This window comes from Podarcis erhardii, assembly GCF_964252035.2.
Source record: "Podarcis erhardii genome assembly, chromosome: 11".
In the NCBI taxonomy this organism is placed as follows: domain Eukaryota; kingdom Metazoa; phylum Chordata; class Lepidosauria; order Squamata; family Lacertidae; genus Podarcis; species Podarcis erhardii.
In genome coordinates this window covers 6,304,566-6,327,153 of record NC_138501.1, presented here as the reverse complement: position 1 = coordinate 6,327,153, position 22,588 = coordinate 6,304,566, and the positions used below count along the sequence as shown (strand labels likewise).

Sequence of the window (22,588 nt, the reverse complement as noted above, 5' to 3'; positions counted from 1 at the left end):
TGTATAGCAGCAGTCAGCATACAGTTCCCTTGAATGTGGTGGCTCTAAAACAGGCCCTAATAGAAGAATTAGAACTAGTTGCTTTCTGACTAGTAGTAATATAGAAGTTTTAAGCTGCTGCATTTCTGTGTTTCATTCCTAAGTACCATATTTTTCACTCTATAAGACACACCAGACCATAAGACACACCTAGTTTTTGGAGGAGGAAAACAAGAAAAAAAAAATTCTGAATCCTAGAAGCCAGAACAGCAAGAGGGATTGCTGCGCAGCGAAAGCAGCGATCCCTCTTGATGTTCTGGCTTCTGGGATAGCTGCGCAGCCTGTATTCCCTCCATAAGACGCACACACATTTCCCCTTACTTCTTAGGAGGGGAAAAGTGCATCTTACAGAGCGAAAAATACGGTACCTCCAGACTGCACATTCAACAGAGCACAGGTTCTTTAAACTGCATGCAAGCGACTCTTCCTCCCACCCATTTCGATTGCTTAGTTACTCATTGAAGGAGCCTCTGAGTTGTCAAAGGTTGTGTCCACAATCGAGAGGGCTTTCTCAGTTGCGCCTAAGGCGCAGGTGATGAACATTGGGCTCTTCAGTTACTGCTCAGCTCCAGTTCCCATCTGCATGACCAGTAGTCAGGGATGAGGGGCGTTGAAGTCTAGCAACATATGGTGGGCCACAGGTTCCCTACCCCAAGCCTAAGGCAAGCTGGCCCAAGTTGTGACTCGCTTAGGCAATTGACCCCACTGGCCATGCATACCAAGGTGTTGATAAACCTCCTCCTTTTGCTGTCTTCCAGGAACTTCACATGGGGGGTTTGTTAAGCATCTAGTTAGGGCCCACTACCTGAGTAGCAGACTACCTTTCTCTTTCGATGTGTGTAGTGTAGAAGACATTAGTGTAGAAGTTGTGCAGGCCTGCCCTAAGAGCTTGTGTGTGTGCAGCGATGGAATGGCAGGGCTACACACCTGACCACATGTGACTTCTAAAATGTCCCTGAGGCTCTGAAGCATTTGAATTATTTGGGGGGGGGTGCAGTGGGGTGGAGGCTGTTCTTTGTGAAGTCCAGTCCGCAGATGGTAATTCACAGCTGATCCCACAGATCTCTGAGCACTGGCCTTACCATGGACTTTGAACCCACCTTATAAAAGTATCAGTATTTCCCCCTAAGCGCGCACACACACAATGGAATGTCTGAGTTGATAAGCATCTTGCCAAGTATCAGTCAATTTACCACCTAGATAGAAATAGCAAGGCTGGCCTGGTGATGACTTATTTCACTTATCATTCTTTACTCTGTCCTTCATTCACTGCTGCTCGCAATTTTAAGACGCATGACACCCCAAATGTAAATGCACTCCTTCGGTGATATTTACTTTGTGGGTTAGTACCGAACTATAAATTTTAATGGTAACCATGTACACAGTTATTACTGATGCAAGGCTGACTTATGACACAGTCACCTTGTATGTTGTGTGCTTGCTTGTCAGTGCCATGGGATTTCCCTGCACTTCTTTTCATATTGTGGGTTGCACAAACATGGATCCCTAAGCATATGCCCAACTCTCACACATGCATAGCCATGTGTAGAAACATTAAGGGTAGCCCAAAATATTTTTGTTGCACTGTAATGGGAAGAGATGCCTCCCAGACATGCGATGGTACATTGCTTAAGCCTGCCATTTGTAATTTAACAAATATATCATGCCTGTAGGAGAAGCGGAAAACAGAAGAGGCTCTGAATGACCTCAAGCGCCAATACGAAGCTGAAGTGGATGAGCTCCAAGTGACAATAAAAAAACTTAAAATGGTAAGTTGCACTGACTTTTGTGGTCTGGCATTTGTGACAAATTTATTGGGACTCGATCCTCTGATACGTTCACTGCTATCTTTGAAGTAATTAAGGGCATATCACACTTCAGAGGATGAGCCTGGAACTTCATCTTGCTGGAAGGTTGTTTGTAAGATTGAAGTCTATGAGTTGAAGGAGAAGAAGGGCTGCAAAGCCATGCTTTCTGAGAAAGGAAGAAACCAGTTGCTTTCAGAGTGCTTTCATAAACGATGATGTCAGGTCTCAGTAAGGGTTTCACTTCACTCAAGACTGCACCTGTGTGTGGAGAACTGTTTGAGAATTACTGTTTTATATTATCCAAATAACTACATAAAATTATTCATGTTCACAGTTACTAAAGCAAACTTTAAATAGCCACCCACCTACTGCTTGTGATGAGTGTGAATCCTCTTTAGCTAATCAGGTGGGGAGACGTTCCTTTCATAAATGGAAAAGCACTCAGTTCCTTGCCTTTGTAGGTTATTGGCACACCACTGTAGCTTAGAGGCCGAGTATCAGCTTCACATGCAGAAGATTCCAGCTTCATTCCCCAGTATCTCCAGGTAGTTCTGGGAATGTCCCCTGTCCTGAAAATTTGGGGAACAGCTGCCAGTCTGTGTAGACACTAATGAGGTAGGTAGGCTTGGCAGGGGGTTGGACTCGATGGCCCTTGTGGTCTCTTCCAACTCTATGATTCTAGGCCAGTGGTTTGACTCAGTAGAAGGCAGCTTCCCATGTTCCACAATTGGGCTAAAGTTGCTAAGAGCAGGCAAGCTGGCAAGGAACTGTTTTTGTGATAGTCGTTTTTGACTTATTTTCAAGGCTGTACTGAAATGCTTTGTAGTTTGTCTGTTTTTGGTTTTTTTTTAAACCCCCACTGTACTGCTTGATCCCTTTCTACTGCTCTTCATGCATTCTAATGTGTCCATCAAAGTTATTTTGTTACATCAATCACACTGTCTTTACTGTTTCAGCTTGAAGAGCAATCTAAAAACATTCATCACAAAGAAGATTTGGTGGCATTAAAGAACAGGATACATGATCTGACCTTGGTATGAGCTGCATTATAATTTTCCTACTCGGGGTGATCATTGCGCCTGTCGCGTTTCGATATGATCAGTATCTTTACCCCCCATCATATTTAAGTAGCTTGTTGGGCGATGGCATTTTCTTGAAAATTGTTGAGGTTGTAAAGAAGGATGACTGGCATTTCAGAGGGGGAAGAAATTATACTGTTTAAGCTGCGTATATCATGCTTGGGTGTCATTTTCACACATTAGCAATGGAGAATGTATAGGTATTACAGGACTCTGGCTTTTCAAAGTAAGAATAACTTTCTCATTTCTTTCTCACGGAAAATATTTTTGGCCTGTTCTGTTCTGTCGACCCAGTTTCTTAACAAATATTGCCTCAAGCTCTTTAAGTGAGGTTGGGTTAATATTAACTGATCTGGGGCCGGCTAGAATAACTTCCGTGTAGTCACCTCTTCATATTGGAAACCTAATTGGAAAGTGCATGTTGTGTTTACTTTTCATTTCATGAAATTTCCATGCTGCCATCACCATTAGCAGACATGGGAACTTACAGCAGTGACTGAAGACATTTTCATGTCTTAGTGGCATTATATGGTATGTCTTCTCTACAGATGTTTGTGGAGGAGTCTCCATGTAGGACTGTAACATGTAGACTGGCCTTGAGGCATTTATGCACTTTAAATGGGCTATGAGTTTGCACATCAAGCATTTTCATATTATCATTTCATAGTTAGTAGCAGTGAATATTTTATTTTTAGGTATTTTTGAACGTGAATTACATATGTAACAAGCGATTTTTAATCAGTAATATTGTTTTCCCCTGGTTTATTTTCAGGAAAACCAGAAACTTAAGAAAGATCTTATGGAAGCACAGACAAATATCGCTTTCCTTCAGAGCGAGTTAGATACTTTGAAAAGCGATCTTGCAGATCAGAGCTTGAGTTCAGAAAGGTAAGAGTCTTCAGTAGTCATATTTGTAGAAAATTGGTTATTTAGTTCCCTGTGTATACTCTGGTCAGTAAAGAAAAGTAATTGTGCAAATTTTTGTTTTGCAGAGAACTAGAAATGATCAGAGAATACACGGAAGACAGAGATAGTCTGGAGAGGCAAATAGACATTCTACAGTAAGCTGACAATAAATCACTTTTTATTTATGGACTTTTATACTTGAGCACCCATAATAAAATGAGAGAAAAGCAGATGTACTTGGCTGTAATGAAAAGTTTTGCTGGTTCCCTAACCTGCATTTCTGCCCTCCCATTTGATATATTAAATATTATGGCCAGACGGTTAAGCCTTTGGACTGCATTCCTTGAAGGCTGTTTGTTCACATATCAAGAAATCATTGATTTAGTTAGTTATTTGGTGGTTTTGTGGGTTTTTTTTTTACATTTATGGGGTCTCTCAGACCTGCAGTATCTTAATTATGCCTTTCTGCTTTCAACTCGAAATCAGCTTTGGCTTTGAATTTAGCGAATTGCTGACAGGTTAATGCCTTTATATCAGCTGCTGCACCACCTGCCAAAGGAACTTGCAAAGTTAAAATGAACAAGCTAGACCCAGAAAAATAACAGAACAGTCAACCCCCCCCCCCCATTGTAGGACCATTCAGGGAGCATTACGTGATATAGGAAAATCTCCTCCCCTACTTTGGGGTTACTGTAAGAGTCTAAATGGCATTAATGTGATTCCTTATGCTGTCTTTGATGCAATGATTTATAGTGATCCATTGTGCCACTATCACAAAAGTCAAGGTCACCTTATTAAACGCCATGCTATCTGTTGCTTTCAAAATGACAGATGATTGAAACTCTACAATCTAATTCTGATACCTTCTGAATGTGAATAATTTTGTTTGTCCTGGCTTGTTTTTTAGGTCAGCTAACAGGAAACTTCACGACAGCAACGATGGCTTAAGAAGTGCATTAGAGAATAGCTGGAGCATGTACAACAGATCGCTGGTAGGCAGTGACATTGCATAAGCAATATGTTTAAATAATTGTGCAGTAATATAAATATTTGCTCTTGGTTATACCAATATAAGCCGTAAGATAGTGATGGAAATAATGTAATCATTCTGGTTTGATGCCAAAGTAACTCACAGTGTGATCTTGTGCACTTTTACTCAAAAGCAAGTCCCATCAAGTTAAATGAAGCTTAAAAAGGTAAAGGGACCCCTGACCATTAGGTCCAGTCGTGGCCTACTCTGGGGTTGCGGCGCTCATCTCGCTTTATTGGCCAAGGGAGCTGGTGTACAGTTTCCGGGTCATGTGGCCAGCATGACTAAGCCACTTCTGGTGAACCAGAGCAGCGCACAGAAACGCCGTTTACCTTCCTGCTGAAGCAGTACCTATTTATCTGCTTGCACTTTGACGTGCTTTCGAACTGCTAGGATGGCAGGAGCAGGGACCGAGCAACGGGAGCTCACCCCGTTGCGGGGATTTGAACCACCGACCTTCTGATCGGCAAGTCCTAGGCTCTGTGGTTTAACCCACAGCGCCACCCGCGTCCCTTAAATGAAGCTTACTCCCTGGTAAATTAGGAATTATGGTTGCCACCAGAGAGTATATGTTGTTCTCTTCTGCAAAGCTAATGTACTGGAACTTTTCTCCATATAGGTTAAATTATGTTTCAGTCACATAAGGAAAAACTGGTGGGCAAAAAACAAACAAAAACCCCTCACATGGAAATCCTTCATTTACACTATTTTGCCCCTGATTGGACTACAGAAAAGGGGCTGACTGCTGTTCAGCTAGTGTAGCTCTTGCTTTGCGTTTTATCTAGTGTCAAAGTGGACCAGACTTCTGCTTGCAAAGCAGGATGTTACCTTCTTCTCTTCACCCCACAGCCCTCTGTGCAGCCTCAAAATCAGTTTCGGGGTGGGGGAGATTGTTTCCCTACCTGCCCAATGTTCAATACTACCCTTTGGTTTTGAACATTCCAAAATAACAAAAAAATAAATGTCCAGGATCAAGACTACCATTTGTTAGCTAAAGAGTACAGTGGTACCTTGGTTTACGAACTTAATCCGTTCCGGAAGTCTGTTCTTAAACCAAAGCCTTCTTAAACCAAGGTGTGCTTTCCCACAGCAGTGGGGGACTCAATTTACAAATGGAACACACTCAACAGGAAGTGAAACATGTTCATATTCCAAGGCAAAGTTCACAAACCAAAACACCTACCTCCTGGTTTGCAGCGTTAATCCAAGTTGTTCATAAACTAAGCTGTTCTTAAACCAAGATACCACTGTATGTTATAAGCCAGGTGTTCTGAAAAGCTTTCTTTACCTATGTTTTTCAGCGTCTGACAAACACTTCTCCAGGGAATACTCTCGCCAGAAGCAGTCCCAAATGCAGCGGCGGCCAATCTCCCCAAAATCCACGATATGACAGGTAGAACTGATCCAGGTGTTACTTTATTTTTTTCAGATCTTAGCAATTTAAAGATGACCTTTCAGGCAGTGATCCTGTAAACACAAGCACTTTCTGAAAATACTTTTCGCTGAAATTGATGAGACTTGGTTCTAAGCTACTGTGTTTCGAGGCCTGCAATGCCAGCAAAGCATCACAGTTGGAAAAAAGTTAGAGCTAAGCGTCTTCCCTCTGTATCAATTCTGTGTTTGTGTGTGATGGGGGAAGCCACTGTTCATTGGAACTTGCCCTATTTAAATCTAGGAGGACTGCTTAATGCCTTTTTGAGACATGTAAAGAGCACAGACTCACATCCCTAATCTTCTGTTTTAAGTGATTAAAGTTGCTGGTAGATCCAGACGCATTGATTGGCTGCCTTACCCCATGCCGCTCTCTAGTGGAGTTAATGATCAGCGAGCAACAAGGGACATGCTTCTGCCAGCTATTAGGAACAACTCGTTTGGATTCCATCCAGAGTAAAGTTAGCACTTCCCATACACTAACTGTTCTCGGCATTTCTACCCTGATGAATAATTTTGCAAACTTGGGGTTGGCACTGCAAGAGTTTCTAGAATATCATGCGGCAGCTTCAAGGACAGTAAATGCTCATTGAACTTCAGAGCAAGGTCCTTGCAACATTCTTTTCTTGAACGTTCATTGTTCCCTGTTCAGTGAAGAATTGGAATAACTTTTTCATATCTGCAGGAAGCCAAAACATTAATCAGTCCTCCAGTGGTTTACCATTATGCTTTCTTTAATGTCTCCTTAGCAAAGTGTATCTCAGGGAATTTGGAAACGATCTTCCAACTCTACCATTCTGTGATTCAAAATTAGGAGACGATTAACCATGTGCATTAGATTTGAACTAAGAGGTGATGAGGAAGGGAAAATGAGAGGGTGGTGGTAGCAGAGACTCCAAGGTAGCAGAGTGAGAACACGAAACAGTGGCCCACCTTGAGTGACTGTGTGTGTGTGTCTGAGTAGGATTAGTGGGGGAAATGGAAGCAGGACTTGTAGTTGGGCTGTTCTGGAAAGGCAGAAAAATGGCATACAATGTGTGTCTTGTGGCTCTTGGGCACACCAGTATTATTTGGCTGTAGATAAAGAACTTTGTCAGCCAATGTTACGGAATGTTGTTTCTCCATTCAGGTCATACCATTCGTCCTATATGGATGAAGACTACGATTCCCTGGCCCTTTGTGACCCTATGCAGAGGACAAACTGCGAGGTTGACAGCCTGCCCGAAAGCTGCTTTGACAGTGGCTTGTCTACCTTGAGAGATTCAAATGATTATGATTCAGAAGTGGAATCGAAACACCAAAGGATTTCTCAGAGGCCACAGGGTCTGCGTGAAAGCTTTACGGGTGACGCTTCTGATACAGATGTAAGCTCCAGACTTAGCTGCATTTTAAAAAGAGACAAAATTACTATTTGCTACCTGTTGAGCGAACCCAACAGTTTCATATAAGTAAGAAATAAAGCACTGGGTCTGAGTTATTACTGTGTATGCACAGACCAGAAGGGGGAGGAATCAATATGTGGCGGCTGTGAGGTTTATTTTGTGGAATGTTTGCTCACACATCTGATTTGTGAGCACACAGAATGTTTTTTGTCGAGACCTGATTAAAATAAAATAAAATTCATGAATGAAATGTATGCTAATCCACAAAGGACAGCATGTTTGATATGGCAGTGATCTGCTCAAGGCCCACATATCAGAGAGAATGATAACCATCTATGGTAATTCGCAAAGACACCCAAAAATCAAGATTGTGGAAGCCACTTCTTAGGTATTATGCAAGCCTTCTTCATATGTTTGAAGGATACACCATATGGAAGGGGAAGGGTGCTGTACTGTGCCCCATCCCATAGATCAGGTAGCTCCTTGGCCCTGTGTCTCTCGCCCTCCCCTCATCTCCATTCATTGAGTATGGTTGTTTGGCCAGTTCTTTTCAGTACTGGCCCCGACTTGGTGGAACGCTCTGTCACAAGAGACTAGGGCCCTGTGGGACTTGACATCTTTCCGCAGGGCCTGCAAGACAGAGCGGTTCCGCCTGGCCTTTGGTTTGGACTCAGTCTGATCCTTATTTTTCCCTCCCCTTATGGTTTTGATTTATGGGCTTCTATTAAAATGAGGCTGCATTTTAAATTGTATTTTAACACGTATTTTAATAAACTGTTTTTTGTTTGTTTGTTTGTCCCCCCCCCCCCTATTTTGTTTTATTGTAATTTTATTGGTGTTAGCTGCCCTGAGCCCGGCTCTGGCCAGGGAGGGTGGGGTATAAATAAAAATATATTATTATTAATAAAAATATAATAATAATAATAATAATAATAATAATAATAATAATAATAATATATTATATTGAGCAGAAAAGGCCATCCATAAGTTGCAAGCCCTGGACATCAGAGGGCAGGCAGAAAATAGCCTTCCCTGCTCTGCTAATATTTTACCTCTGTGTCAGTGTTTCTCAGTCTTTCTTAAACCCTTGCCCCCTTTTAGCCAACAAAAATTCCATGACCCCTTAGAACCTGGCTCCCCTAATTGTTTCATTTGGATTTTCAAAATGATTGAAATAGTGTGACTTTTAATTATTGCTACTTGCATTGTACGTATTTTGGGGGAAACCCTCTCTCACACACCACCCCCTGCCTGAAATCTTGCTCTGCTTCCCCTGGTGCGGCTTGCCCCACTGGTTTCAAAATGCTGCAATGTTTATATCCTGTCTCTGTTGAAAATGCAATGTGAAGTTATTTCCAAAAAAGAGACACTGCTGTATGCTTTGATCCACCTCTGCCCTTCCTAAGGCTAATTTGAGGTCATTGTGGAAGTTGGTAACCCTTGCTGGTCTCTGCAGGTCCCAGATATCCGAGATGAAGAGGTATATAGTCCTGATGACGTCGGCACCGTCTTGGACTGGAAGCCCACCCAACCAGTCAGTCGAAGCAGCTCTGGAGCTTCTATAAGGAAATGTCTCCCTGTCATGTCTCCACAGGTATGTCTCCACAGGTTTCACCTGAAAGCCATATTGATACTTTTGACCTGGGGTGGAGAAATTTTTAGCCTGAAGACCCCCCTTTCAGCTTTAGACATATCTAAGGGCTTGAACTGGGACGCGGGTGGAACTGTGGATTAAACCACAGAGCCTAGGACTTGCCAGTCAGAAGGTCGGCGATTCGAATCCCCGCAACGGGGTGAGCTCCTGTTGCTCGGTCCCTGCTCCTGCCAACCTAGCAGTTTGAAAGCACGTCAAAGTGCAAGATGATAAATAGGTACCACTCCAGCGGGAAGGTAAAAGGCGTTTCCGTGCACTGCTCTGGTTTTGCCAGAAGCGGCTTAGTCATGCTGGCCACATGACCCGGAAGCTGTACACCGGCTCCCTCGGCCAATAAAGCGAGATGAGCACCACAACCCCAGAGTCGTCCGCGACTGGACCTAATGGTCAGGGGTCCCTTTACCTTTAAGGGCTTGAACAGTGTAATATTTGACTAGTATTCCTTTAAATGGCAGGTTTCCTTCCTGTCACGCTGCTACCTCATGAAATTTAAAAACTCATGCTCGGTTTCTAAAGACATTTGCCAGGTGACATGAAGGGCAGCTGTTTAAGAAAGACAAGTCCGACACTTCATTGGATGGTTTGGAATAGACATGTGCTTTTGTCTATTGAGGATGCAAGGCGCCGTAGGAATGAGATTGTTGACTGTAGACGAGAGGCGGTTTGTACACTTCATGAATGTCAATCTTACGTGTGTTTGTTTGCCCTTAGTCGGACTCTCCAGACTGCAGCTCCAGATACCCAAGCTCAGAGAAAGCTTACAAGATAGTTCTTGCTGGGGACGCAGCTGTTGGAAAATCTAGTTTCCTTATGAGGCTTTGCAAAAACGAATTTCGAGGGAACACCAGCGCAACTCTAGGTATGTTCGTCGGACTTTCCCCTTCTGGGGTGTCAGCACCCTGGTCACAACAGACTGGAGTGATATTGTATCACTTTTGAAGGAGGCTTGAGCCCAAACCCTAGGTTTAAAATATAAGCAGCAGTGGGTGTGTTCTGCTCCCGATGGAGACAGTAGATATGTGTGTAATATGTAGCAGGCAGCTCCCTATCTTAGAATGGCAACCTCCATTCTAATCACTAGCAGGGGGTTCGACTCTGTAAATAATTTCTCTTCCTGACATGCTGCCTTTATAGTGAAAATTGGGCTCCCTGTCCCTTCAGTTAGTTAAGAAAAAACAAGGTACAACGTAGCTGCCTGCTACATATGTTAGGGAATCAGGCTCTGCTACACCAGTTAAGGAAGAACAATGTAATGCAGGCATAGGCAAACTCGGCCCTCCAGATGTTTTGGGACTACAGTTCCCATCATCCCTGACCACCGGTCCTGTTAGCTAGGGATGATGGGAGTTGTAGTCCCAAAACATCTGGAGGGCCGAGTTTCCCTATCTCTGATGTACACAGCTGCCTGATATATATATCTGAAGAAGTGTGCTTGCACACGAAAGCTTATTCCAGAACAAACTTACTTGGTCTATAAGGTGCTACTGGACAATTTTTTATTTTTATTTCGCCTGCTATACAGTGAGAGTATTTTTATTTCGCCTGCTATACAGTGCCATTATTGTGAAAGGAAGAGGCACAGTTTGGACCCTTTGTCCTATAGCAGAGAGAGAGGAGGAAAATGGCAGCCATCCAGGAGGCAAAAACCACTTGAAGAAACCATGGTTGGAATGGGGATGGGGAATGAAGCCTCTCAGTAACTTGCCATTAGACAAATATTGTGAGACTTCCACATGAATAAAGGCTTCCCCACTCTCAGCCCTGTGGGCTAATTGTATTGTGAAGGGGAAAGGCACTATTTATATACAGTGGTGCCCCGCAAGACGAACGCCTCGCAAGACGGAAAACCCGCTAGACGAAAGGGTTTTCCGTTTTGGAGGCACTTCGCAAAACGAATTTCCCTATAGGCTTGCTTCGCAAGACAAAAATGTCTTGCGAGTTCCTGCGGGGGTTTTCCCCTTTCCCCCCCCCCTTTTCCTAAACCCTAAGCCGCTTATCAGCTGATCCGCTAAAAGCCGCTAAAAGCCGCTAAACCGCTAATAGCGCTAATCCGCTAAGCTGTCAATGGGCTTGCTTCGCAAGACAAAAAAACCGCTATACGAAGAGCCTCACGGAACAGATTAATTTCGTCTTGCGAGGCACCACTGTACAGTGGAACCTTGGGTTACAGACGCTTCAGGTTACAGACACTTGGTTAGAGACTCCGCTAACCCAGAAATAGTACCTCGGGTTAAGAACTTTGCTTCAGGATGAGAACAGAAATCATGAGGCAGCAGGAGGCCCCATTAGCTAAAGTGGTACCTCAGGTTAAGAACAGTTTCAGTTTAAGAACGGACCTCCAGAATGAAATAAGTTCTTAACCAGAGGTACCACTGTACTCCGGTCCTTCTTTAACTGCTGCAGGTGGTGTGCATTTCTACTCTGTTATCTGTATTCTGTGCACGTGGATTTTGTAAAGATGATAAAATGCACTTACGGTCTGTTAATGGAGAATCTCATTTGAGTCACTGCTGGAAGACAGCATTCCTGTCAACCAGTAAGTGTTTGGGCGGGGCACTTAACATTGACTTTGCTAAAACCACCTTCTATTATTCACTTGTAATTGCATCAGTGATGCAGTTTTTAATCTATGCCAGGCATGTCCAACAGGTCGATTGCAACCTACTGGTCAATCGTGGGGTGCCCCTGGTCGATCTTTGGAACTAAATAAATAAATGGCTAGGTCTCTGCAGCCTTTTTGTACTGTGAGTAAATCGCAGTCTCTTGGGAGCTGGATGTGCCTGATCTATGCAATCTGAAAATGCCAGTGGCTTTTTGTATGTTTCTTTCTCTTAAAAGTTATGTTAAATATAAGTACCATCAATATATGGAAATGGTGTCATACCTGTGCCAAGTATTGAAAAATGTAGTTAATGTAATTATTTCTGTATATCTTTTAATAGTTATTAATGGGAAAGTAATCAGGTGTAGCCAACATGGGCCTCTCCAGCTGTTCTAGACTCCATCAGACTCAGACAACATGACCCATGGACAGGGGTGATGGGAATTGTAGTTAAGCAGCACCTGGAGGACACCATGATGCTAACCTCAACTTAAATTAAATATTGACATCACAATTGTCATAGGGTTGTGTCAGAGTGTCTTCCAGATATTATTAGACTCCAAGATGGCATGGCCTGCGGTCAAGGGTGATGGGGACTTGGGAGTCCAACAATATTTGGAGGTTGGGGAAAGGTGCACTAAGTTATTCCTCTGCCTTCGTTTACTTCTACTCTGTTAAAGGATATAATGGATTCTGTATTTTTTTTTTTAAGGTGTTGATTTTCAAATGAAGAGGCTCATTGTTGATGGGGAACCTACAGTGCTGCAGTTGTGGGACACGGCAGGACAAGAGAGGTTAGTATGACCTGGGGTTGTGCCTTGGGGTTAGATCTCATACCAAATTTCAAAGGGAGAAGCAATAATTAAGCTCAAATCTGTGAAAACGCAAGCCTCAGTCTTGACCGGTACTTTCATAAAAGTGGATTGAGTTTGCTGCTGTGCAGTGAATCTGGTTGAAGATAACCATGCGATATGAAAAATGCATTAGTAGGTAAGCTGAAATGAATTGGGATTGTTATTAATTTAGCAGTATGGACAGGGAGATTGCAAGTTTTCTATAAACATTTTCCCACTTGTGTATTACTATGAGGATCTGGAGGTGGGAAACCAATAAGATCAATATAATTCATTATATTTTTGCAAATTTCCTTTTTCCGCCATTTCTACCATATTTCTCGAAAGTTATGTACAGAAAGGCTTCCTAGTGCATCATAGTACATTTATATTGAAATCCTTCAGCCTTGGATGCTGAATGCCTTGAGGCAACGTGCCGTGGTTTTCATCAATTTTCCTTTTCCATTATATTAAAACTATTTTGTACAACGCAGGATATTCATTCCATGCAATACATTTATACATAAAACATGAGTGGTGGCATGTTTCAGGGAGGGAAGGAGACCCCCAAATTAATCACACATATGACTCCGTGGAGGTGTATTAATAACTAAGTCATTTTTAGACAGGATGGCATCTCTGCACCAACTCAGGAAGCTTTCAGTATAGCCTTAACTATATAACAATATAAATGGGCACATATATTTCCCATTCAGGTTTTTTATCTGTACGATTTAAGGATAATTCTGGCATGTTAGCCTTTAAAGTCCACCCAGGTCCTGGGCTCCCCATCAACAATGTTTGAATCGTGCCATTACTTTCAATGCCTAATAACTGCAGCTTATACAATCTGCATTTTTTAAAAAAATGAGGTGCCACCTTCCTTAAGTTTAAAAGTTAGCACAAAAGTTTGTACATCTTGCACTAGGTCAGTAATGGTGATGCTAATAGTATCCAAACCGAATTCTTGCTACCCATCAGCATTCAGGGGTCCAGACACTGGGATGCTTTGCTTTCTGTTTCCTTGGAGGCAGGTTCTTATCTTAGAAGACTTGGCCACAGATTGGACTTCCTCATGAGAGCCAATATTTCTCCTGCCTGCACAACAAATGGATTCAGGTCTCTGGGTCTGGTCTACTGAGTTCATTGAACTTGTGTGCAGATCAGACTGGAAAAAATAACAACAAAAGAGTTATTATTAGTGTGGTAAAACCTAGTGTGGCTTTAAATGTAACTTTCTCTTAAAAGGTTCCGAAGTATTGCTAAATCGTACTTCAGAAGAGCAGATGGGGTACTTCTGCTATACGACGTGACCTGTGAGAAGAGTTTCCTGAATGTACGAGAATGGGTGGATATGATTGCGGTAAGGATTTTGCCCATGTGAAACCTGTGGAGCATGCTTCCAACTCGGTGTACATAAGATTCCCACTTAAATCCAGTGAGCTTCTTCTGGAGTGCTGTATTTATTTGTAGACTGACACCTGACCAAATTCAAAGGAAGTCACTGGAACAGCCAATAAGCTGATTGGCAATTTCAGGGAGCCCCTTTGAAGTCTGGAGGAAGTAGCTATGATTCAAACTACTTTCCTCAGATGCAACGTTTTCTCCTCTGCTGATGTCTGCAGAGGGTGGAAAAGCTCCTTTGTAGAGTAAGTGGTTGGGATTCAAACTGCTTCTCCCAAATGGAGAAAGCAAACATGCTCAACTGACCCCAGTGGGGATTCCTGTCAGTGCCATCAGTTCCTTCACAGCTGTGGCCACACCTGCTTCTACCTCAAATCACACCTGACATCAGGAGTGGGACAAGTGGGCATGGTTCCTCACCCCTGGTTTAGGTTGTAAGAGGGATTTGATACACAGGTAACTGCAAGCATTGCTCTGAGCCATTGTGAGTCACAGGAAATGTCTTTCGCTTCCGTGGATAAACAGCCAATTCATGTATTGACTTGACCAATGTAGGGCAAGCACTTGCTTTCATTAATAAAGGCTAAATAAAACATTGACCCAGAGGGTTCAAGGTGGGATGTTCTTTTCTGCTTTTTAAAATGGAAACTCCCTTTGTTTTTAAATGTTATAATCAGATAGTTCCATTTCAGTGTGGCTACCTTATTCAATATAGCTTGACAAATGTGCCTGTATAATCTAACTGACGTCCATTGAAATTTGACCTTGTACTTTTTGACAGCAGAAGTTTAAATGTTTAATTGGAGCTTAGTGTCTCAAGCTCCAGCAACCCCTAAAACCGAAAACAAACTGTGTTCTTGCAGGATGCAACTCATGAAAACATTCCAATCATGATGGTAGGAAACAAAGCCGATCTTCGCCAGGTGCTTGCTGAGCAAGGACAGAAGTGTGTGCCGATAAACTATGGAGAGAAGCTGGCCATGGTAAGAACTACAGAACCCATCGCTCACAATCGAGAAAGACTTGGCAGTAGGAAGTGGAGGATTGGATGAATGTATTAAAATGATAGTGTCAGATCTTAGATTTATGAGAGTCAAGTCATAAAGAACTGAGATTGTAATTCACTTAAAAACATTGGTATTGGATGACACTTAATAAGTGCTTAGTTTGAAACTTGCTGAAAATTTATGGTTTGTCGCTGGCTCATGTTTTGGCAGCCTTTATTCAAATAGGTACCTCAAAGCATGCAGAAACAAAGTGAACTGCACCTCCTGTAGTTTAGCTTCTTCTCCGGTGTTCTGATGCCTTTTAATGAATTTGTTGGAAGGAAAACTTCCATGCATATGTGCATAAGCATCTTCTGCTTTTGTTTTTCCACCTAGACCTACAGTGCATTGTTCTGTGAAACAAGTGCTAAAGATGGATCTAATATTGTGGAGGCCGTACTTCATCTCGCTCGGTAGGTTGAAAGATATGAATTACTTTTTCTTAACCCCATTTGCGCTGTTTCTCTTTTTGGGCGAGGGGAGTCAGATCTGCTAAATGGCATGTCACGTCTTAAAAACATAAAAATCTGCACAGATGTTCTTTCTGTGTAAAATGAACATGAACCTTGCATTCCATGCGATGGCGTCTCCCGGAGAACTGCTTCCCAGGAGGACGTCAAGTGCGAAATACCTGTGTGCTCTTGTTTCATGTGCTGAGTGATACACTGTTTTCTCATGCATTCCTGTGTGGAATTGCTTTCTGTGCAGGAACTTTGTAACTTAGGAAGCAGCCTCAAAGGGCTTTTGAAACCTTAAGCAAAGGAACACACTGTACCCTAAGCCTCTTAATAATTGTCTTCCAAATGGTAACAAATGCTGTTTGTTTCAGTACCCAAACATAAATTATTTGTCCCTATGCTGCTTGAAATATATGGCCTTTCAAATGAAAAAATTAGGGGATTTCTGGAATCATTTTTCTACATTTTATGGCAAGCTGTTTTGTTTTCAAAAGCCCTTCTTGAATAAATAAAAATAAGTATGGGATTCCTGGAAAGAGGCAAAGCTGCTTGTTCATTCGGAGCACAGCGGAAAAACCCTTATCTTCCAATGGCAACAGGTGCAGCAGAGGTGTAACAATCCACTTATCTGGAAGTATCAATTCAAAGTTAATTGTTGCCTTGTGGTATGTTTCATTTCCAGGAATTTTCAGGCGCTACCCTTTAAATAGCGCAGTGCATTAGAGATTTCCAGGGAGCAAGTACAGAGCAATTATATAACCCAAACAGTTGATGGAAAACAGACCTCTTAGTTCTAATTTTCAGACTACTAAATGAATTATTCGAGACCTGAAATGTTCTCCTCTTTATGACAAAATGGAGATTTTAACCATTTTGTTCATCCTAGAGTGGGAAACCTGTTTTCTGGGGGTTATATCTGAGAGAGGTTGCGGACCATGAACAAACATACTCCAAAACTCTAGAGGTGCTTTAGTGTTGATCTTTCCTGACTGCTTCCAAACTGAAGAAAATAATTTGCTTGCTCCAATAATGTTTCCAGGGGAAGCCGAGAAGGACTCCTCCAGATATTGTTGGACCAACTCCCATTGGCTCCAGTCAGCATGGCCAATGTCAGCCATGATTAGAATTGGAATACAGTGGTACCTCGGGTTACATACGCTTCAGGTTACATACGCTTCAGGTTATAGACTCCGCTAACCCAGAAATAGTACCTCGGGTTAAGAACTTTGCTTCAGGATGAGAACAGAAATTAGGCTCCAGCGGCGCAGCGGCAGCAGGAGGCCCCATTAGCTAAAGTGGTGCTTCAGGTTAAAAACAGTTTCAGGTTAAGAACAGACCTCCGGAACGAATTAAGTACTTAACCCGAGGTACCACTGTACCAGCAAGATCTGTGAGGCACAACATTGGTTACCTCTGCCACAACCTCTTGAGCATGTAGATTATAACACTGCATTTTAATTTCTCTACTTTTACATGGTGAAGGACCATAGATCTGCGGCAAGGGCCATTGTACATGTAATGTCCCAGATTCAATCTTTTGAGTTCTCTTGCTGAAAGTATCTCAGATAGCAGGTATTGAGAGAGGCTCATCTCTCTCTGAGACCGTGAGAGCTGAACAGGGAATGAATGGGGAACATGAATGGGGCATTTGTGGTTCCTCCAGATGTTGCTGGACATGGCCAGTGGTCAGGGGTAAAGGGGTTCCCTATCCCTGGAGCAAACATTGCCAGGCTAGATGGATAAATAGTCTGACCTGGTGTAAGCCTGCTTCCTATATTACCAAGAGCAAGTAGACCCAATATAGCAAGCCATTCACAGGACTGCAGAAAGTAAAGGTAACCCAACTACATGTTAGAGCAGTACCTTGTATTAGGCCAACCAGAATGTCACAAAATAGTGTGCAAGTGTTGGAGTTTTCCAGAACTTTTTATGAGGCTAGATAGTAAACAACAAGGGGAGAGAGGCGAAGAGAAAATCCTGGCTGATAGTGAATCCATGGCATGTGAAAGGCAGCTAGCAAACTCAAACTTGGCTCGGTTGAGTATGCAGATTTTGGGTTGTAGTCAGATCTACTAGTAATCATACCAAACTATTATTTTTCAGAGAAGTGCGAAAAAGGAGTGACAAAGAGGAGGACAAGTCTGTGACAAACCTGACTGGGACATCATTAAAGAAGCCGTCTCTCACCAAAAACTGCTGTGGTGTTTAGAGAAAATCCAGCCCTCTTTTTGCCCCAAAGAAACAGATTCCTGTGACTGGGGCAGAAAAGGAGTAATGAAGGATTTAGGCATAGAGTGTTCTGTAGAGAAGAACCTGAGAACCATTACTCTTGAGTTGCCACGTCCATTCAGCAGCTTCAGGTGCTTTGGAAGCCTGTTGAGCAAAACCAAGCCAGGGAATCTGGGACCTTCAGTCCAGAAGCAGAGCCAGACACTCCTGAGACATTGGTTCCTGTGTGCAAGAACCAGTTGCAAACCGCCTGTGCCTTTTAAAGACAACCTGCCCAAGAAATGTTGAAGCAAGGCATCCTCCTTACTCGAAATATACATGTAAATATGTAAGCTCATTCTCTGACCTCCTGGGAGACATTTGCTGCTGTTCGTGCAATTTCATCCCTGACCTGAAACTTGCCCCATGTCTATTTTGAGTGGAGTTCTGCAGTTCTTAACTTCCCGCTGCATTCTGTGCTGCATTGGGTTCTCAAGGAAACATGGCGGCAGTCAACTTCTAGGCAAATGAACCTGCATTGGAAAGGAAAACGTGGCTGTGTCAGAAGCTAAACTAGTCATGTATCCCTGGCGTCATTTAGGAACTTTGGGGAAGAATTAACCATTCAAGCTTGCTTCTCCTTTTGGAAGCCATACATGTCAGTTGACCAGGATAAATGAAATGTGTCTTAGCTGTCACTGTGGTGATAAACCCGTGTCTGGGCTGTACAGCTTTGGAGTGCTCCCAGTTGCAGGGGATGTGTGTGTAAAATGTAAATTAAGCAGGTTTTGAAGAAGGCTAAGCTAAAACCTCTTTTCCCCTCAGGCACCTTGTGTTCTGGGTGGAGAAAATCCAACTAAGTTCTACTCAGAGTGGAGCCACTGAAATTCATGGGTGGAAGTTAGTCATGCCTGTCAGTTTCAATGACTACTGTGAGGACTAACCATGGATATAGTCCAATTTTTGTTATTGAAGAGAGTTAATTTGTGTGCATCCCACATCTCGAGAGGTATAGCCCAAGCACAGGCTCATGACCCTGGTGAGAATTGTCTGTCATGTGCCCTTTGTTGAAAGACCTGCTCCCCACATGCCAGTAGTCTCATAATGCAGTGGAGTTAAATATGGGTGTTTTCTTCCCACCTTCAAAATAATGAGCTCTAATGCTAACTGATTTAGATCAGCAGCTTTCACAGGCTGCACCCTAAGTAGTCTGTACTCAGCTTAGGCAAACAGCTGATCCAAGCCTCTGCATCTCTTCTGGAAATGGTTAACTTTGCAGTGGGCCTGAGTTCAAACAATCTAAAGGGAAAGAAAGGGAAAGGCCCCCAACAGATAAAACAATGGAGAACAAAAGCTCTCACATACAAAATTAGAGGGTTGATTCTGATCTCTGTTACTGATAACTACTACCTGGAGCGAGGACTTTTTCTTGACCTGTGGAACGGGAAGTTGGTGGAGATTTGTACATGCAAAAGTTCGTTGACTGAGCTAAGAAACTTGGGCTCTTTTATATACATGTTAAATATTTTATTGCATTTATAGGTTCATATCTTTTTCCTTATAACTAATTTATAAAAACTAGTCTATTTTTATAGATGTATAGATTTTATTTTGCTTTCCCATGCTTTATCATAGTGAGGAAAGTGTTTGCAATTGAAGCATTTGTTAGCTGTTCATGTCTGTGAAACTTACAGCAACCTAGAAAACTAGTCTAAATTCTGCAAGTTTCAATAGAACTGCCTGGGTTGTGAGGGGTGGGTGGGTGCACTGGTTTACTTGTAGTTCAGGAGTAGCTAACCTGTGGTACTTGGGATGCTGTTGGACTTCTGTTCCCTTCAGCCACAGCCAGTAGCCAAAGATAGCAACCTTTGGAGGGCGACAGGTGCTCCATCTTGGTTTAAGCAATGTATCCAAGGAAAAACTGCAAACAGAGAATTGGGGACACTTAAATACCACCAAAACTCTTATATTTCAAAGCAGATGTATCAGTGGAAATGTTTAAAATTGGGGTGAAATGGAAATACAAATGTTTGTAATTCAGCCAACTCGGATGCAAATCTGTGCTGAGTAGGGCACCGTAAGTGATTTGCATGTTCTCCTTTTATACATACATTTATACTCAAATCCTAACAATCTAGCCCAGAATTTCCAGTTTTCGCAGGTTGATTTATTTTAAAGATTTCTAGGTGTTATTTTAAAGCACCAGTGGCAGTAATCTTGAAGCATTCATGGTTATGGGTTACAAGTCTGATATGCAAACAAAAATTGAAGTGTTAAAATAAGTATAAACTACTCAGCATCAGGGCTTATGTAAGTCTGTGAAATGCCTGTGCAGTAGCAGGGGCCGCCAAACCCAAGTACTGGTTTTGTTACCTCGACAACAGCCAGCAGTTTAAACCAGCATTATTGCACTTTTGCAACTTTAGTTTCTATTTCTGAAGTTGCCAACTTCCTAGCAAATCATCCTTTATAGATTGGAGCGGTGCAAATACGAATCCTGCCACGTGCCAAGAAGTCCCTGTCTATTTCAATGGAAAGGGCGGTTCCATTCATGCCATGAAAAGTAGTACAGGATTGTTAAGAATCTGTGTCCCTCCAGATGTTGTTGGACTACCACTCTTTCCATCCCTGACTGTTGCCCTTGCTGGCTGGGGCCGATGGGAGTTGGAGGCCAATAACACCGGAGGACGCGGGTTCCCCCATCCCTGCTGGAGTGCAAGGAGGTCTTTTCCTCCACTCACAGCAACTCATTGCACAATGTGGGACACTGGACTGGGACATGTCAGTCCTGAATATGTTTGTGCCCATATGTTTGGTTAGCAGAGCTCAGCCACTTTGTACAGCTAATTTTCTTGATTTATTGAGTACTTGTAGTGTATGTAGTCTTAACTGCAAAAGTAGCCTTTATTTATTTAGTGACCATGTTACCATACACATGTATATTTATTTTCGATGGAAAATCTTTATATGATTTTGTTTCTCATAAATTATGTACATAAGATTTATTTTTATGCATTTAGCACTTAAATACCATTGTCTGTCACTTACTGTCTTTAGCTTCTGAAATGTTAACACATACTATGCTGTTTTTAAAGCCAATGATCTTTGTGTTTTGGCCGCCTTAGATAATTGATCTGCTAGCAAAGTGCTTTGGTAGCTGGCCTTTAAACACATGCCAATAGTTTTTATGAGCCAAAATATGCCGCACCAAAATGTCTTAGAATTAAAATGCTCTATAAAACATGAATGAGCACTCTCTTTATTGAAAATGTCATTTTTGAAGTCTTTCTAATATGGTTCTGTTAGGTAGTTGCAAACATTGCGATCCTATGTTTTTGCCCACGCAGAAGTTAAATCCTCTTAAGCGTTCAATGGGACTTGCTCCAGTCTAGTAAGCATGCCATCTTAGTAAGCATGCCTAATTAAACCATGTGAAACTCTGTTCTGTAAGTCAGAGGTGAGCAGAATCTCAACTAGGATTTCCTAGTTGATTTGAAGTATATTGGCACTGGTTTCTGGCTCCTAATTGTTTAACCATGATGACAACAGATGACCTCCCCACCACAGAAGAAGCTGGAACATATTAATCAGGAATGGATTGATTGATTGATTGATTGATTGATTATCTATCTCTATCATCTATCTATCTATCTATCTATCTATCTCTATCTATCTATCTATCTATCTATCTATCTGTCTGTCTATCTATCTATCTATCATCTATCTATCTGGTATAGGACTGTGAGTTCAGTCTACTTCTGGTGCTCAGAACAAATTCCTGAGCTAAAAATTCTTTCATTCTAAGTGTATGTCTTTGCACTTATTCATTCATTCATTTAAATAATGAATTAGGATTCATTTCACTTTTACAGGACCGTATATTTCCCCCCTCCCCCAACAAAGTTGTATCTCTGTGTATGGATGCTCAGTGACTTCTGAGAGGGGTGGGCAAGAGAATTAGGAGGGTGCTTGTTTCTTTAAGTATAAGATGGCGGAGGGTCTCCCTCTATTACACATCTGAAGAAGCTTTGCCGGCACCTGGCAGGTGGCTTGGTTCCTCTCAGCAGTCCCGCTTGAGGGCAACAGCACCCCACCCCTCTGCGCCATAGCATGAATCTGCCACAGCCCTTCTTCCCCAACACTCAGCTGTTTCCTCACTGCTCAGCTGTGTGGATGGATTGGAGGTGGAGGAGTCCCTGTGAATCGGTTCATCCTCCACAAACCATATTTCCACATGTCCTGCTCATTCGTTCACAATGTGTGCACAGATGGATGGATGGAGAGGTGTGTGAGAGAAAGAGGGTGATTATCTTTCCTCTATCTCATCCCATGTACATACACACACATACAAACACACCCTGGGTGGGTTGGGGTATGCACCCGAATGTGTGAGTGAGGATTGGCATCTTGATCTACAGTGAATGCAGATTTAAGTTGCCTGTGACCCTGGCCCTCTCCCCCTCTTGCGTATATTCTTTAAAAAACTTATTAGCAATCACTACAAAATACCAGTTGGCAATCTGACCTGAGTGAACAAAGAAACTAAAGGCAGGGCTGCTCCCAATTTTTCTCTCCTTGCAATTTTTTTATCCCTACTAAAATTATCAATACAGACATAATTCTGAATCTAAATGGCTTCATGTTTCAGAGCAGAAAGTTTTTTTAAATGGCATTTTTTCTTTTTTAAACTGCATTTTGTCCTCTCCAG

The 22,588-nt window shown here is 42.4% G+C and overlaps 1 protein-coding gene across 2 annotated transcripts in view; it reads left to right on the top strand.

The window, feature by feature from the left end:
• RASEF (RAS and EF-hand domain containing) overlaps window positions 1–21,127 on the top strand; it is a 37,637-nt gene extending 16,510 nt beyond the window's left edge. For both annotated transcript variants that reach the window (XM_081880981.1, XM_081880980.1), the window contains 14 exons: window positions 1,713–1,808; window positions 2,804–2,881; window positions 3,699–3,814; window positions 3,919–3,987; window positions 4,740–4,824; window positions 6,164–6,255; window positions 7,423–7,657; window positions 9,132–9,269; window positions 10,041–10,188; window positions 12,644–12,725; window positions 14,013–14,127; window positions 15,032–15,151; window positions 15,551–15,627; window positions 17,776–21,127. In XM_081880981.1, coding sequence (XP_081737107.1) covers window positions 1,713–1,808; window positions 2,804–2,881; window positions 3,699–3,814; window positions 3,919–3,987; window positions 4,740–4,824; window positions 6,164–6,255; window positions 7,423–7,657; window positions 9,132–9,269; window positions 10,041–10,188; window positions 12,644–12,725; window positions 14,013–14,127; window positions 15,032–15,151; window positions 15,551–15,627; window positions 17,776–17,881 — 1,557 coding nt within the window. In that variant the 3' untranslated portion in view covers window positions 17,882–21,127. The remainder of the gene's footprint in view (window positions 1–1,712; window positions 1,809–2,803; window positions 2,882–3,698; window positions 3,815–3,918; window positions 3,988–4,739; window positions 4,825–6,163; window positions 6,256–7,422; window positions 7,658–9,131; window positions 9,270–10,040; window positions 10,189–12,643; window positions 12,726–14,012; window positions 14,128–15,031; window positions 15,152–15,550; window positions 15,628–17,775) is intronic.
• The last annotated feature ends 1,461 nt before the right edge of the window (window positions 21,128–22,588 follow it).